Source organism: Lutzomyia longipalpis, chromosome 3, assembly GCF_024334085.1.
Source record: "Lutzomyia longipalpis isolate SR_M1_2022 chromosome 3, ASM2433408v1".
In the NCBI taxonomy this organism is placed as follows: Eukaryota; Metazoa; Arthropoda; class Insecta; order Diptera; family Psychodidae; genus Lutzomyia; species Lutzomyia longipalpis.
In genome coordinates this window covers 13396468-13412622 of record NC_074709.1, presented here as the reverse complement: position 1 = coordinate 13412622, position 16155 = coordinate 13396468, and the positions used below count along the sequence as shown (strand labels likewise).

At 37.1% G+C, this 16155-nt stretch overlaps 6 protein-coding genes across 12 annotated transcripts in view; 2 read left to right on the top strand and 4 right to left on the bottom strand.

Moving 5' to 3' along the window:
- The window catches only part of LOC129793173 (uncharacterized), a 1136769-nt gene that overhangs the window by 828935 nt on the left and 291679 nt on the right, over positions 1-16155 (bottom strand). The window lies entirely within an intron of this gene.
- LOC129793247 (galectin-1-like) lies at positions 489-2457 on the top strand. The gene is made up of 2 exons (XM_055833078.1): positions 489-910; positions 2036-2457. Exons 1-2 carry the CDS (start codon positions 828-830, stop codon positions 2409-2411), a joined length of 459 nt encoding a protein of 152 aa, XP_055689053.1. The 5' UTR covers positions 489-827; the 3' UTR covers positions 2412-2457.
- Positions 2449-10891, bottom strand: LOC129793171 (transcription factor Sp3). Of its 5 annotated transcripts, none has more exons than XR_008750889.1 (4): positions 8548-10891; positions 7544-7688; positions 6693-7476; positions 2449-5431 (listed from the first exon to the last, which is right to left on the bottom strand). XR_008750889.1 is itself a non-coding variant. In XM_055832924.1 (3 exons), the coding sequence occupies exons 1-3, from the start codon at positions 10395-10397 to the stop codon at positions 7105-7107; spliced, it is 2367 nt and encodes a 788-aa protein (XP_055688899.1). In that variant the 5' UTR covers positions 10398-10891; the 3' UTR covers positions 2449-7104. The 5 variants fall into 5 exon arrangements, 3 of the variants coding, with proteins under 3 accessions (XP_055688899.1, XP_055688900.1, XP_055688901.1); XR_008750890.1 differs by having other exon boundaries at positions 2449-5412; XM_055832924.1 differs by having other exon boundaries at positions 2449-7476.
- LOC129793233 (calcyclin-binding protein) lies at positions 11312-12329 on the top strand. Its single transcript, XM_055833060.1, has 2 exons — positions 11312-11466; positions 11539-12329. Exons 1-2 carry the CDS (start codon positions 11446-11448, stop codon positions 12220-12222), a joined length of 705 nt encoding a protein of 234 aa, XP_055689035.1. The 5' UTR covers positions 11312-11445; the 3' UTR covers positions 12223-12329.
- Positions 12250-14490, bottom strand: LOC129793181 (nucleolar protein 11). Its single transcript, XM_055832976.1, has 3 exons — positions 14295-14490; positions 14053-14217; positions 12250-13984 (listed from the first exon to the last, which is right to left on the bottom strand). The coding sequence occupies exons 1-3, from the start codon at positions 14424-14426 to the stop codon at positions 12326-12328; spliced, it is 1956 nt and encodes a 651-aa protein (XP_055688951.1). The 5' UTR covers positions 14427-14490; the 3' UTR covers positions 12250-12325.
- Positions 14775-16155, bottom strand: part of LOC129793155 (potassium voltage-gated channel subfamily H member 8) — a 59321-nt gene continuing 57940 nt past the window's right edge. For all 3 annotated transcript variants that reach the window (XM_055832877.1, XM_055832875.1, XM_055832876.1), the window contains one exon: positions 14775-16118. In XM_055832877.1, the coding sequence (XP_055688852.1) occupies positions 15537-16118 (582 nt within the window). In that variant the 3' untranslated portion in view covers positions 14775-15536. The remainder of the gene's footprint in view (positions 16119-16155) is intronic.

Genomic DNA, 16155 nt, shown 5'->3' with positions numbered 1-16155 from the left:
AAAATCAAGTTTTTTTTTACAGTGAAGGTCGTGCAAATAGAGCCAAATTTTTATAGAGTTGATAAGAACTCAAATGGTAGAAAAAAACTAATTAAAAAATACTTTAATTTGGTTATTGAAATCGTCAGTAAATGACGCAATTAACTCACATTTGTCAACTAAACAATATTTAATACGCTCGGAAAATCTTTGTCACCAAAATTGGTAAGAAATTCAAGAAAATTGGTCAAGAATTCGATGTTTTATGCAATTTTGAACTTAGATTTTCCCAAAATTTACAAGAAAAATTGGGAAAATCTGAGTTAATTTTAATTTCTTCATATTATTTTATATTAAAACTCCTTGATAACTTAATCAAAAAGAAAAATGACAAACTAAACAAATATTATCTTTAGCAAACACCTGAGAGGTGTTTGCTTTCTTCTCCACACGTCTGTTGTGCAGCAGTTGTTGGATTTTCTTCTTCCCATTGCAATTCCCCTTGTATTTTCCTCGCAAATTACCGTGGAATTGTGTCACTGGGAGGTGAGCAATTTACGTGCCTTTCCCGCACGACAAGCCTCCAACTCATTCGCATGGCCAGGACGTGCTGGAGGTGGACATTCGTCTGCGGAAAGTTCCGCCGTTAAGCGGTTGATTCGGTTGAATGAGTGATAGCTATTTCGCATATCTTTCCTATTATCTTATCACCCCGCGACGCCTATTGGCCACTGATATCGTTTTGATATAAAAATCATAACGTTCGACGTGAATTTTAGTCGTGAAAGAAGTATCAGTGCGTCTGCATTGTATTGTGAACAGAAAGAATTTTAGTTTTAAAGAAGAAAATGCTGAGTTTAGCCATCCCAAAGGCAATCTCCTACGATGATGAGATTATCATGGAAGCTGGATCAACACCAGCAGCAAAAAAGTGAGTAAAAGGTGTTGTAAATTCTTAAGGAAAAATGTGGCCGGTTAAAGCTATTAAAGCTTCTCAAGGAATTCTCAGAATTCGTGAGCTTTTGCGCGCGAGTTGGTACAAAATGAGAAATAAAAGATAACAATGAGTTTCTCATACAAGTGCTTAATTGTGCTGATAAGAGTAAATACAAACGCCGAATGTTGACTCAACAGTGATGAGGAGGTGAAGCGAGTATTAAAAAATGCATTTTTTTTGACTGATTAAAAAGCGAAGTGTTTGATCTTTTAATACTCAAAAAATTGGAATGTGGGGACCCTAATTCGTGCTCATACCAAGTTTGAGCCCGATCTGACGACTTTGCATTTTAGGTGGTACACAGAAGCTGTGCTATTCTTTTCTTCGAAAGAATCACAGCTAAATCGTAAAAAATGTATAAGAAAAAGAAGAAGAGAGGATAGGGGAACGTGGCCCAATTCCGACGTCTAAAGATCCAAGAAAAATGAGAAAAAATGGTATAAAATGAAAAGCAATATTCTTAAATTTGGTACCATTTTAAAGCCCATTTAATGCTCTTTTAACTCCCATAACTTTCTACATTTAAAGTTTTATCAGTTTTAAGTAATAGCGGATTGAAAAAGGCCTTAAGAGGTCCGATTTGGGCCACGTTCCCCTATCCATAAATCTTCATACTGAAGAAGCTCATGCTTCTTTTTATTGCACAGTTTTCTTCTTTTTCTTGTGTTGAAGTTGAAAACCCAGAATTTTTACCAGAAAAAAAAAAAGATTTCTATTTAAAAAAAAAACAAAGAAAAATTTGCAAATTCGAATAAAGTTTTTTTTTACCTGCTCCATAAATTTTATTTATAAAGAAACCCTAAAGGTTGGGAAATTATTTCTTATACATAGATCAATCCTGAATTGAATTAAAAAAAAAAAAAAACATTAAATGAAAAATTCATCGAGAAAAAAAACTTCAATTTAATTAGAAATAAATATTCCCAAATAAAAATATTTTCTGAAAAAAGTTTCATCAAGACAAAATAGAAGAAAATCGTGTAAAACAACAGAGAAAAAATTAATCTCACGTTTTTCAGCGGAATTCCTCATTCAAGAAATCCTTCACTTTTGCTTTAGATTTTCCGTGAATTTTGTCATCGACGACAACAACATCCCCTTGCACGTACGAACGGAATTCGGTGCCAGCAGCAATGATGATCGCATCATCCTCAATCACAAAATCGGCGGAACGTGGCAGAAGGAATTCACGGAGAAGCTCTCATGGACACGCCCTGGGCAACAATTTCTCATTTCATTCCTCATCAACAACAACAGCATCATCATCTACGAGAACGACAGCTTCATGTCCAGCTTTGCGCACAAGATGGACATCACGCAGGTGCGGACAGTCCAACTGTGGGATGACTTTGCTAAGCTAGACAGTGTCGCTTTTAAATACACCAAACGATCCAAGGCAAAGCGATCGACTGACTGTGCGACGGCTAAGGCCTAGAAATATGACATTTTCACGTAGAAATAAAGTTCATGCGTTAATTGTACATACTTTTATATATATATTTGATTTGATTTCTAATAGACTTCATCTGAGTGTTGTGAGGGGTGGTGTACAAAGTTTCATTTTTTTTTCTAGAATCAATTTGTGAGGTAAGATTTTCTTTTTTTCTTCTTCGTTAATTTTGTGATGCTTTTTTTTCAATCTCTTTCCTCACACGCGATTCTTCCTTCGAGAATCTCTCCTTTGTCTCTCCTTTAGGTAGACAGAGGAAAAAGTCTCGATTGTGGATTGAGGGGGTTAAGAAATGATCGTAATTTGCAAGGAAAATCGTCCAAATTTTCTCTCTAAAACCAAACAAATCCAAATGGAATATTTTCTTCATTAATTTGCCAATTTCATTACGCACGATCGGCGTCGATTTCTTGCGAATTCAAAAGGTAAAAATAGAACATTACTCTGGGGGAATTTCTCTGTACATTGAACTATTAGCATGATTATGTTGTAAAATGATGACGATCACCTGCTGGAGATCATTTCCTCGGCGCCTTAATCCACATTTTGTCTTATTTAGAATTCTCAAAATCAAAATATGGCTAGAGAGAGATTACTTTCCATTCATCTTCCTTCCTCTTTTACAACCTTAATCACTAAATTTTCTTGTCCTAAAATCTACAATTTATTCTTCCTCTCTATAAGTATCTTTGTGTTCCATTTTTTGCATTAATTTAATTTAAACTACAATTCTTTTTTCCACATTAGATTTCCCCGCGTGTAATCTCTCACAAAGATTTTTAATGCATTGCAATATCTTCTTATGTATCATCTGGGATTTTTTATTTTATAATCAATAAATATTATTTTTTCTCACTTTACAAATTTTCTTGTAATTTATTTTTAAATTTATTTAATATATTAATATAACTCCATCATTATTAGTTTACATATTTTTTTAATGCAAAAGATTTATTTTTTACTTTGTCAGAGAGAAAAAGAAAACACTTTGGTACGTGAAATATTATTTGTTTTTTTTCTGTACAGTGGGACAGAGAATGTACGTACAACAAGGTGGCACGGGCAAGGTGTTCGAATTTAAAATGTTTTATTTATTAATTTTTTGTTGGATTAATTAGGATTGATTTTGTCAATAAATATTTTCTTTTCTTTCCCTATAATTTGCGATATTTAAGCAATTAATAAAGAATTTTTTGTAGAAATTAAAAAGAACTTTTCACATTTTCCTGAAATTTTTGCTTCCGGAAATTTTCTTTAAATTCCCGAAATTTTCTTTAAATTCCAGTAATTTAGGAACAATTGAGAATCCTTTTTGATGTTTTGAAAAAGAAATCCCTTTTAGCGTCTTCCCACCCGTTAGAACAATAAAATTATAAATGAAATCTTTTTCCGGACTTGCGTTAAAAGGTAATGTATAAAAAAAAGTCTTTTCCGGATGTAGAAGGCTTTAAAAATGTTTTTTTTGTATATTTAATAAAACGAACCTTTATTAATCAATCCATAAGAAAATTTAAAAAAAAAATAGAAAACATATTAAACGTTCTAAAACTTAGCTTTGATGGGTTTAGAGAAAACTCAGGGCGTAAAACTTAAAAGTTCCAAGACTTAGACTAGATAGATTAAAAACTTGAACCGGATTTTAAAAAAATAAGGAAAAAACGACCTTTATGGGATTCTTAATCCTTAAATTAATTTTCATATATTTCTCTGGTTCTAAGTCTAAGAGTCTAAGAGTTAATTTATTAAATAAAGTATATCTGTTGTAACAGTGATTTAAAAAAAAATTCAGAAAAAGAATTATGAAAATTTCGTTGATTTAATGTGTTAATGCCTAGATAAAAGAAATTGAAAAAGGCGGATTTTCGGTCAGATTCTATGCCAATTAATTATCGTTAATAGCCGATATCTTCATGCATAAGTCCTTCCTTAGGGATTTAAATGAATAAAAGGAATAAACATATTTAATATTTTTATTTATTTAATGCCTCGACGAAGAATTTTTACAGTTCGAAAGGTCGGCTATAAATAGAAATTAATTGCCCTTGAATTCGTCTTTCAATTTCTTTTATATTTCACGGTAATCTATCAAAGCCGTAGAAAATAAAATTTAAAATTCATCCATTTTTTCAAAAGAATATTGAACACCTTGTCTGGGTCACTGTGTACCTACTATTCTTCCTCATCATAATTAACTTTTACTTGTTCACAATTATTTATGTTTTTCAAAAAAAAATGTGAATTCTAACTTGCTGTGAACTACATATTTACCATCTTATTATTAAGTTCTTTTTCTTTTTTTTTTCATTTATTTAATGTTCTCAAAAGAGAAAGAGAAACATTACGAAAAAGCATTTTTTTTTTCATTTTTAGAATATTTACACGCGATTTATCGGGGGGCTGGTTCTTTGCCATCAAAGGGAAAATTTATTCTAAAGCGAACCATTTTGCAATATTGAAGGAATTAAATCCACAGTTTGGCAATTTAGAATAAAAAAAATCTTGCTGAATTCTTTTTCTTCTTCCTCCTCTCCTTGAGAGGAAATTCTTCCTTTCGCTACGATGAATTATTTCTTTTTCTCCATTGCAAATTACAGACACACAAACAAGTTTGTAAAACTTCTTTTCCCTCCTTTTTTTTTACACAATAAATAATAATAAAAAAAATATTAAATAACTTTCTTTTACACAATCAATTTGATTAAAGATTCCTTTTTGTGGGATTTTCTGCTACAAAAATTCTTTATTTAAAAAAAAACACATTTAAAAGAGAAAAAATATGGCAGCGTAGATTTATCTCATGTAAGATGTCTTAGAATTTAAATTAAATTACTTGTTAAAAGATTTTTTACACAGTGTGAGAAAAAAATGAGGCAAGATGATGAAAAGATTTTCAATAAATAGAATAATTCTTTAATCTTACTTTTAAGGACTTTTAGGCAATATGCTGTGTGATATTTTTTTTGCTTTGTGAAGTTTGGATTTTCATCTATTTTTAATTTTATTTTCTTACATTTTTTTAATGAAAATTTACAATGAGATATTTTTGCATTATACAGAGTTTGGATGTCCCAAAATTAATAAATAAAATTATTGATGGCGACCTTTTGTAGACAAATTTATAGGGTTTTACATGTTAAATAGAGGAAAACGGGGAACAGTGGGTCAAACAAAGAATTTGAAATGATAGAAATGCAATTTAAACATTAATCAAATTTAAATATCAAAGAACAAGATTAATTTAAATTTCAATAAAGAAAATTATTCAATTTCATAGAGAAACATATTTCTTTATTTTGCTGTCAGTGGCTGACATTCAATAGTCAGACAGACTGAAGATTTCTTAAGTAAGACTTAAGTTTTCTTAAAATTCTTTAAGTCTTCTTAAGATTCCTTGAGAAAAACTTAAAATTTCTTTAGAAAAATTTAAGATTTTTAAGTTTTTTTTTAAAGGTAAATTAAAGATTTCTAAAGTAAATCGAGCAAAATTCATATTTTTGGTGATTTTTAAGAATTTCTATGTATGATGACGAACAAAAATATCATCGAAAAATATTCATTTAGCCCAATTTAGCCCAAGCTTGACTGAAAAAATATTAAGTTTTGCTTAAGAAAACTTAAAAATTTCAAATTTTTCCTAAGAAATATTAAGTTATTTCTTAAGGAATCGTAAGAAATCTTAAGACATTTAAAAAAAATTAATGAATCTTAAGAAAATTTAAGTCTTTTTAAGAAAAAACTAAAGATTTCCTAAGAAAAATTGTTAAGCAAAACTTAAGATTTCTTCAGTCAGGCTGAATCGGGCCAAATGAATATTTTTTCGAAGATTTTTTTTGATCATCTTCAGGTATGGAAGTTTGCAAAAATTTTTATTTACTTAAGAAATCTTAAATTTTCCCTAAGAAATCTTAAATTTTTCCTTTAGAAAACTTAAGAAAATTGAAAGAAACTTAAGAAAACTTGAAGAATCTTAAGAAAACTGAAAGAATCTTAAGTAAACTTAATTCTTTTTTAAGAAATCTTAATCTTTCTGACTATTGAATTTGACCCAATGATCAAATTAATTAATTTTTTAAAAAGGAATTAAATTTTCTTTCAAACTGATATCTTTCAGTTCTTTTAGTTCTTAAGCAGATAACTTTAATTGTTTTTAATCATCCCGATCAGTAAATTAATAGCCTCAATATTTATTAATCAATTTTGGGATTCCTGTTTTTTTAATTATAAATTTCAATTAATATTTTTAGCTAAAAATATTTTGAGATATACATTTTACAGAAAACACATCACTTATTTTTCTTCATAAAGTTTTATCTTCACTTTTACTTTTTATTTTTTGTTCTCATGAAATTTTCCAAACATTTTTAACATTTTCTTTCCTTTTAATATCATGTCTCTATTTTGCTCTCCTTAAAATTTAGCACACACACACATTCAGGATTTAATTAAAATCTTTTTTCTCCTTCTTCACAAACAACACACACACACACGACACACATTAACACGGAAATGAAAATTGTCTGATGTACTCTCCTATGATAATAGGAGCGATTGATAAGGGAGGGTAGTTTTGTCAGGAACGCGAGGGGGCTTATCACTTTGAGTTTACTAAAAAAAAAGAATTGGGGATGAGGAGCATTGGAGAGAGAGATGGGGGCGGAGGGGGGGGATTGGGTCTTTCTTAATTATTTTCAATTTTAAAGTGCCCCATCACGTCTTGCGATGCAACGAATTGCGTTGAATTGAGGGTGACAAAGTTGGAAATGTTCGAAGGTAGCGTGAGTACCGTCGTATCGTGCGATCCCATCGCTGCACCCCCCTGATTCTGAGCTGACGTCACAGGTGTAAAGTGAACCTGCATTATTTGCGCCTGACTCGACGGTGTACTCACAACCAGGGAATCCTCCACGGTGGGCTCTTCGCACGCATCTGCATCCGGGAGGATATGCTCTGTCCCCTCATCGTGTCCCGCTGTGCCACCTTGCTCACCACCAGCCCCATTTGCAGCCGCATCATCACCACCCTCCTTCTGTTCCATTCCATCCATTTGAGGCTAAAATGTGTGAGTTAATGTTACAAGGAAAACAGAAAGAGTCGATATGGACACATTATCATCGTACCTTGCCACTATCATCCCCACTCAGGGCCACAGTACCCTCTTTCTCGTGCATTGCCTTATGCTGCACATAGTACATCTTCACCACAAAGCTCTTCTGGCAGATTTCACAGTAAAATGGCCCATTATTCACATACTCCGAGTGAGTCCTGCAAAGAATTTTAATTCATTTAAATTAATATTAAACTCTTGATTAATTATTAGGAAAAATAAAATTAAGCACTAGATGTCTCTGGAAGAGTTTAGCCATCTAGCGGAGAAATATTTCTAGAATTAATTAGTAAAAAAATTGTTGAATAAAAATCAAAAATTAATGGAAAATTTATTGAAAAACTTTCAATTTATTAGATAAATCACTGACTTAATTTTTGTAATTTTAAAAGACATTTTAATAATCTTTTGTCAATACAAAATAAAAGAAAATCATTTAAAAAATTTATTTATGATTTGTGGAAACTTTTGAAGTTTTTTGTACTGAAAAGATCAAATTAAATTAAATGTTTCCTTGTGTTTTTTTTGTTTATGTTATACTACAAAAATTACTGAATTATTGAAAAGAAAATCACAAATAAAAGAAAAAATTTAAACTTTGAAAGTCAGTTAAAAAGTTGAAGATTTTAAGCAGCTTTCGGACAATTTTTTCGACTGAAAATTTTTTTTTCAATTATTCCGGTTCAATTATGAAATTCTCCTTCAATTATCCTCAAATTTTTTTCTTTAGAATCTTCAACAAAATATGCTTAATTCTCTGATTAAATTTTGACAATAGATGTCTCTGCTAGAGTTTGGCCATCTAGTGGTCAATTTTATTTTATTTTCTGATTGTTTTCAACATTATTAAAATTCTTAAAAAGCTACAAATGAAGTTAAAAAAATAAAAATAATTTTATGACTGGAAGGACTGGAAGATTATCTCTTCCTTCCGGAAAATTCATAAAATTTTCCCTCTTTTGCTCAAAACTTAAAAAATTAAAGAACGACAATAAAGGAAAATCAATCCGGACGTACCTCTTGTGTTTGTTGAGATTATCCTTGCGCGAGAAGAATTTGTGGCAGAACTCACAGCTGAACATTTTCTTCCCAGTGTGGGAGACAACGTGCCGCATTAGATGCTCTTTGCGACTGAATGTTTTACTACAGCCCACCTCTTCGCATTTGAAGGGCCTTAGCCCCGCATGGAGCTTTAGGTGCTGAATGAGGTGCTCCTTGCGCTTGAATGTCTTCCCGCAGACGTCGCAGGTGGTGCAATTTGGCGGGATATTTGCCGTCCGGATAGTTGTGGTCGTCGTGGCGGTCGTTGTGGGTGCTGCCACTGTTGTCACCACAACTGCCGGTGCGGGCTTTGCAATGGCTTCCGTCTTGACTATGGGCGCTGTTTGGGTGACCTTCTTCGTGATAGTCACCTTCCGTGGCTGTGGTTGCTGTTGCTGTTGTATCTGCTGCTGCTGCACGGGCTGTTGCACCAATTTTGCCGGTTGCTGCTTCACCGGTGACGTTTGGATGGTGATGGTGGCTGGCGGTGGGGCTTTGTGGGCGACTGTCGTCACGATGGGAGTGCTACTTGTGAGGGGTGTGAGACGAACTGTTGACGCCTGACTAACTGGTTGGATTTGCTGCTGTGTCTGCTGCTGGAATTGCGCCGAGGACGTCGTGAAGATTATCTCGGCATTCTGTACGGCTTCGGCGAGGCTTGAGTTCACCGTCGACGTCTGCGTGGGCTGCAGCTGGGCCGTTGTGGGCGTAGAGAGCGACAATGAGGTGGGGATGGCCGTTGGGGTGAGTTGCACGACCGGTTGACCGTCTACAGTGGTCAATTGAGGCTGTAGCTTCATCTGCAGGAAAGCCGTGGGCAAGACAATGTTCTTCGTGTCAATTTGCGTGAGGATCTGCTGGTCTGAATTGCCGTCCTTTAGTGTGATGGGGAGGAAGCATTTATTGGTGGGCGAGAAGATTTTGAGGTCCTGCAGGGAGACAGTTTTCGTGGGGCTCGTGCTCACGGTCATGGGGGCTGTAGCAATTGTGGGGGATGTCATGACTTTGGGTTGTTGCTGCTGCGACGCCGGTGTGGCCAGGACGAGGTTTATTTTGGGTTTCTTCGCCTTGGGCGGCTCTGGGGGCTTCACAGCTGCCTTCACGGTTCTCCGCGTGATTTGCGTTGAGCCAATCTGCGTGGTGGTTTTCAGCTTGAGGAATTCATCGACTTGAGCAAAGGCCGATTGTTGCTGTTGCTCCACAATGGGCACCGTGTGCTCCTCTTTTATCTTGTACTGAATGGGATTCGCCTTGATGGTTTGCCCATCGAGCGTTAGTGTGTACTGCGGTGTGATTTGTGTCTGTGTCTGCGTCTCCATGGCTCCCTCTTCCACAGATGGGATACCCACAGCTTGAATGATACTACTGAGGAAGTCACTGTTTTGCGTGATCTGCGTGACTCCACTGGCAGGGATTGTGGACACCGTCTTGACGGAATTGGCCACTGTAACAGGTCTCACAGTGACAAGAGATGGCGTAGCCGTAGGCAGAACATTCCTCTTCGCTACGACATCCTTTATGTACACCTTCCCCTCATTGCGCAACTTCGAGGAGTTCAGACAACTCTCCAGCATTGTCTGTGCATTGACACACGTCTCCCGGAATTCCATGATACTCTCCACCTGCTGCAGACACTGCCCACAGACAATCTTGGGCAATTTATCCTTCTCACTCAGCTGTATTGGCAAGCATCCCGTGATCTTATTGAAGAGATTCCTCTTCTTGCCATCCTCCGAGAAGATGTGAACCTTTGTTCCGTGACTTCCTGTGCAGAGGCGACACAGCTCGTAGTAATTCACGCACCGATATTCCGACATTTTCGCCATTGAGTCTGTGTGGCCCGGATCAAGGCAAACTACGTGAAAACCCTTCCCGGAACACACTGCACCGCCCGGGAAAGGTCCCAAAGGGTTCCCGAACAAAAGAGGGAGTCCACCAAGTCTGAGGTTATGTTACACTTCTACCCCAAAAAGTCCAATTGGGGCCCACAGAATACCTCAAAACCACCACTAAGAGCACCCCACGTATCCACAAAGTCCCTCCTGTGTCTTTTCACACCACTTTTCACTGTTTAATCGATGCAAAATACAATTTTCTCACCAATAAACAAATTTTCGAGGCTTTTTCATCCATTGAACTTTTTCTCAGCTGCCACCCTCAAACACATCACTCGCGCCCGTAAACACACACCGTGGGGGCACCACAAGTACCGGATGCACTCACTGTGGGGGCACACTGGCCAGGAAATGGGCTTTTCATAGTCTTTTAGCGGGGGATTTTATTGTGATTTTCTCACAGCAAGAACGACGCCATTCAAACTCTGAAAAAAATCGATGGTAAATTGGTTAAACTTGGTAAATCACATTGATGGTAGAATAAATGGTAAAAAGTTATTTTTTCTGCTTTTTTTTACAAAAAAATTGTTTTTTTTTTATTATTTGCAACATTATTGTTTTATTTTCTGTTAACAATTTGACCCAAATATCGGATAAATGATATCTAAAAGAAAATTTTCCTAAAAAATCAAAAATTACACAAATAAATAAATAAAAAAAAAGCAAAATCTTCAAAGTTTAACAAAATGTAGAGAAAAATTAATAATTTTATAGCAAGAAAATAAGAAAATAACTCATTAACTGTTCTAATCAATGTCAAGAATTAATTACGAATTTTACCATCATTACGATCATTACCAACTTTTCTTAACTTTACCAACAGAGTAAATTTAACCAATTTTACCCACCAAAACAGCACACAAAGTAAAAACAATTCACAAGCGGAAAGCGAGAATTTTCTGGAAAATCCGTGAAAATCGGTGAAAAATTCATTTGCTCTCTTTTCAGACATTAGAATTTGGTAGAGATTGTTGAAAGGATGGACGCCAAAATCGAGGAAGTGAGTAAAATCTCTCAAAATATGAGAAATTTTCCCAAAACTCCAATTCTAACCTCAAAATGTTTCTTACAGCTGAAGAAAGATCTGGAAGAATTGGGAAAGCTGCAGGATTTGGCTATCCGGCAGCGCGTGAAGAATGCCTTGGGGCTGGAGAAACGACGCTGGGAGACTGAATTGTCGACTCTTCTGCAAAATCAACATAATTCCGGCCAGCCAGCATCCAGTGGGGTCCTTTCCGGACCAAAGAGGTACGTCATGGAGCTGACTAACTACGCTTTTGACCAGAGCGATGCCTTCGTTAAGATCTTCGTGACTCTGGATGGGGTACAGAAGGTTCCGGAAGATGGAGTAATTGTGGACTTTACGGAAAAGTCCCTAAATCTCACGGTAAAGGATCTCAATGGGCGAGACTATAGTTTGGTCGTGAAGAACTTGCTGGAAGCCATTGATGTGACAAAGAGCTACCGGAAAATCAAGACTGATCTTGTTGCGATCTATATGAAGAAGGCAGTTCAGGGATTACGATGGGATTGCTTGACGAGCACGGAGAAGAAAGTGAAGGATATCAAGGAAAACGCCGTCTCGGAAACGGCAGAAGATGAGACGGAGGATTCCAAGGATCCATCGGCGGGAATAATGAATATAATGAAGAAAATGTACGAATCTGGAGATTCAGACACAAAGAGGATGATTGCCAAGGCATGGACAGAGGCACAGGAGAAACGCGACACCGGATTCCAAGTTCCGGAACTCTAGGGGGCAGCCAAAATGTAAAGTCGGGAATTCCACAAGGCCATGAAGCCTTTTAATATTAAAATGTATTAATCATTTTTTATTATAAATAAAATATATCCGGAAGCTAATAGAGCTGAACAAGGTCTATTGAGTACCATTTGGAAGCTTTTTGCGTCCTGGCGGGAGCTTTGTTATTGCTGATGCTACGCAGTGTGGCGGAGAAATCGTTTGCCTCGTTAATGGCTCTCCAGTAGCCAGCGAGGACCTTTTTCCATATTTCCAAGCACTTTCGCGTCTTTTCCGCATCACGCATCACGAGGTGTTGGAAGTGTGCATCGAGAAGGGCTGAGAACCACTCCAGAATCCTCGCATCTCCATCCCAGAGGCTTCCAGCTGGTGTTGGATGCTCCTCAAGCTGCTTACTCTCCAAAATCTTCAGCAGACGCTTCATGAGCGGATAAATCATTTCTTCCTTCAGCTGATTCCGCAATTCCCCAACTAGATCCTCATGGCTAAAATCCACACTGAGCACTGTGATGAGGAAGTCCCAATTCTTCTTTTTCATCGCATAAACAAGGCAGCTCACTAGTTTTTCCTCTGGAATGCAGGAATACCTTCTTAGGCACTTCTGTGCCTCTTCCGGAACATTCCCGGAAAGGGCTAAAGTGATAATTTTTGAAGAAATCTCCAATTCTGATGCTCCCGAAGCTTCTAATTCCATGGCGAGAAATTCAAATTCATCCCTTGAGAATGTTGTTGCATTTGGGTTTGTGAAGACCTTCACCTCAATCCCATCTTGATCTTCAATCTCAAGGAATTCCACAACAATATCTCTTCGCCTTAGAGCGCTCAGTTTTTCATCCATTTTCACCTCAGAAGCAACAAGGGATGGCCCTTTGTTAGTTCTTTGGGAATCCTTGTCATGCTCGGGATTTGCTTCTTCATTCTGGAAGCTTTGTTTAGCTGCGAATTCCTGTGAATCCCTCTCAATGGCTTTTTCGAGCTCATCATCCTCATTCACGTAGTCACGAGCGATATCTTTGTCCTTCTTTGGGCTCTTCTGACTTCCCACCATATCCGCGAGGTAGGCTTGTGGTATCCGGAAGGGAACAACAGCCAGTACCTGCCCAGCAGCCAGGAGAATATTATTGCCAACGACTGAGAGACGAGAATTGCCGAAGTAGACTTTGAAGAATTGTTTCGCCTGGATGACGTTGAAGTAAAAGTTGTAGAGAATCAGGGATGCTCCCTCCTGACCCACATTGGCTCCATAGATAGCCAGATAGTCCTTAGATACGCTCACAATGCTCAGCGGGTGCTCCACACTTACAGCATTTAGCATAAATGTGAATTGTCCGGGAGTGTCGTCTTCGTCAAATTTAACCTTTCTCCGGAAAATCCTTCTATCCGACCAAATTGTCACCAACATGGGACCTTCTGTCACTTCGTATCCCACCAATTTGACTCCTGGAATTCCCCGATTGAGCTTTATTCTCCCGAAATTCCCATGAAGTGTCCGGGAATCATCCTCGAGGAAAGAGAAGCGAAGCTCCACGGAATCCGTCGTCAAATCTCGCGTGAAAAATACAAAAAGAAGCTCCCCAGTGGGTGTTGGGAAGATTTTCGGGGATTCTATTGCCGTGTTAGTGTTCAATGGTCCCTCTGCGGGGAGACTCAGCCCATCAATGAGGGCTGAGAGGGCAGCACAGCTTCCATCTTCAAAGACAACCAAAGTTTCACGTTTCTCCCCAAAAGTCACTAAATCACTCACATTTTTCTGCAACTATAATCAGGAAATTAGACAGAAGATCTTCCTGAATCACCTGGACAGGTCTATTGCATCCCACTCACCTTAATCTTCTTGACTTTTTTGAGATTTGTCTCGGAGGCAGTCCAACATTTGAGAATTTTCTTCCCAAATACTCCTACATACTTTCCGGATGAACCATCATAAACTACCCGATTAGAGAGTTTCTCCAACACCGTCCAGCTGCGGATTTGCTTCTGATCACTCAACTGTGGGCAGGAAAAAGCCGAGAAAGGTGAGTTTCCGGGAAGAAGCAAAAATGTAAACATAACCTAAAAATTCATACCTTCGTAACTATCACGATATTTCTGCCCAAAGTATTGATGACGGATCCATCCTCAGCATCAGCTGTGACTCCAAGGAATTCCCGGCTATCATTGACAGGGCAGAGCGTATAAAAAGCCAACAATTTGGCCATTTTATCAGCCGCAAAAAGGGGGAGAAAAGGAAAACAAACTAACGCGTGTGTGCTAAAAATGTTTCTCTTTGACCAAAGTAGGCGGAGCCACGTGTCTATTTGAAAATAACCTTTGTAACGGCTAAAACGAATTGAAAGTCCTGGAAAATTTTGTGAGGTCTTGGAAAAAATTCTGGAAAACCGGGATCTTTGCAAATTGTGAAGGAAAATGTAGCTAAATATGAGAAATAGTGATGAAACCTTTCAGGATCGAGTTTTTCTTTCATCTTCCGGGAGAAAATTGTATTTTCCTGTGAAAATTTGACGAATCTTGAAAAGAATCAATTAAATAAAAATAAAAAACAGAGCTTCAATTGATTTTCATTTTATTTCTTCTCCTAAAATAAAGCAAATTTGAATGCCAATGTGCCTTAAGAACTACCAACTATCACGTCTTTAAATTTTTTATCATTTTTTTTTGGAATGTTTTTAACAGATTCACAGTGATTCAAGTGTTTTGTCTCGAAAAATATGGCTCTGAAGTTTATTTTGGTTTTTTTGTTGACATTCATGAGAAGAGGAGAGTTTCAAGCAAATATAGTCTCTTTTTATTTTGAACATTTAATTTGAATCTTATCATCCTATAATTTAGAGGCACTACAATTGAAAAAATAATTCCCATCTTTTCCTCCGGCCTGGGAGGGACTTTTCCTCCAGCCTGGGAGGATACATAGAGTCGTTTACCTCTCTCTGATATGTACAAAAATTATTGATTGATTTACCGCCTCACTATTTATCACACGAAAGATGAGCTCTTTTTGTGGTGTGTGTGTGGAGGGGTTTCTGGGGGTAGTAATGAAGGGGAGAGTGTTAATAAATATTAATTTTTTTTAGAATGAAGTTGGACAATGAGTTGAGTTTTCTTTTGTTAAAAGTTAATTTGTGAGCTAAAAATTCTCAAATTTTGTGAAGGACGTTTTGGTCACTTGAGCTGAATTTTTTTTGTAAGTGGGAGGCAAAAATTTGCCCAAAAGACTTCCAAACAACACATATTTTGCAATTTTTACATTTTCCTATTAATTAGAAGTGGTGCTAACTCGGTGGTTTTTTTTAGAGAAAAAAGTGGGGGATTCAGCTTTCTTTGAGAGACCGCGTCGATGGGAGATTCTTTATCCCTGCCTCTAGTTTATCAGCATCCCCAGCAGAGAAGCGATAACTAGCCGGTGCTCGGGTGGTTCCACTTGCTTTGCGCATAGTTACGCGATTTTCCCGTCCAAGGAGAGCTCTCGTCTCATCGGATTCTTCGAAGTAATTCGATGTTGATGCTGCACAATCAGGTGGACTCTCAGCTGAGGAAAATCTCTCATAGTCCTTCTTCTCCGGAGCTCCTTTAAGTGATCTTCTCGATGGTTTCTGCTTTCCCATCATATCCGAGTCGGTGGATTTGCTATTTGAGAGTGTTGTGAGGCTATTGCTGCTACTTGACTTACTCATCCCAAAGTCTGACATGGATTTACGCAAACTCTTCTCCCATTTGTACTTCTCCCGAAGACTTGCTGCAAAGGAACTACTCTCCACGGTGCTTTCTTCCTTTTCAGCAACATTCTCACAGCTATTCCCGAGAAGAGCATCCGTTGAGCGGGAATTCTCATTGGTTGGTTCCTCCACGACAACTTCATCACACAGGAGTCCATTTAGATTGTGATTGCTCACCTAGAAAAGGTAGAAATTGCTTCAAAAATTGGTCTTA

Bases quoted from the DNA above. Each gene is read 5' to 3' on its own strand.
- LOC129793247 (XM_055833078.1), top strand. From the start codon at position 828: ATGCTGAGTTTAGCCATCCCAAAGGCAATCTCCTACGATGATGAGATT. The intron at 911-2,035 runs GTGAGTAAAAGG...CTTTTGCTTTAG, and splicing joins TCAACACCAGCAGCAAAAAA to ATTTTCCGTGAATTTTGTCA.
- LOC129793171 (XM_055832924.1), bottom strand. From the start codon at position 10,397: ATGGCGAAAATGTCGGAATATCGGTGCGTGAATTACTACGAGCTGTGT. The intron at 7,689-8,547 runs GTACGTCCGGAT...AATTCTTTGCAG, and splicing joins AATCTCAACAAACACAAGAG to GACTCACTCGGAGTATGTGA. The intron at 7,477-7,543 runs GTACGATGATAA...CACACATTTTAG, and splicing joins GTGGGGATGATAGTGGCAAG to CCTCAAATGGATGGAATGGA.
- LOC129793233 (XM_055833060.1), top strand. From the start codon at position 11,446: ATGGACGCCAAAATCGAGGAA. The intron at 11,467-11,538 runs GTGAGTAAAATC...TGTTTCTTACAG, and splicing joins TGGACGCCAAAATCGAGGAA to CTGAAGAAAGATCTGGAAGA.
- LOC129793181 (XM_055832976.1), bottom strand. From the start codon at position 14,426: ATGGCCAAATTGTTGGCTTTTTATACGCTCTGCCCTGTCAATGATAGC. The intron at 14,218-14,294 runs GTATGAATTTTT...TCCTGCCCACAG, and splicing joins ATATCGTGATAGTTACGAAG to TTGAGTGATCAGAAGCAAAT. The intron at 13,985-14,052 runs GTGAGTGGGATG...TCCTGATTATAG, and splicing joins AAAAAGTCAAGAAGATTAAG to TTGCAGAAAAATGTGAGTGA.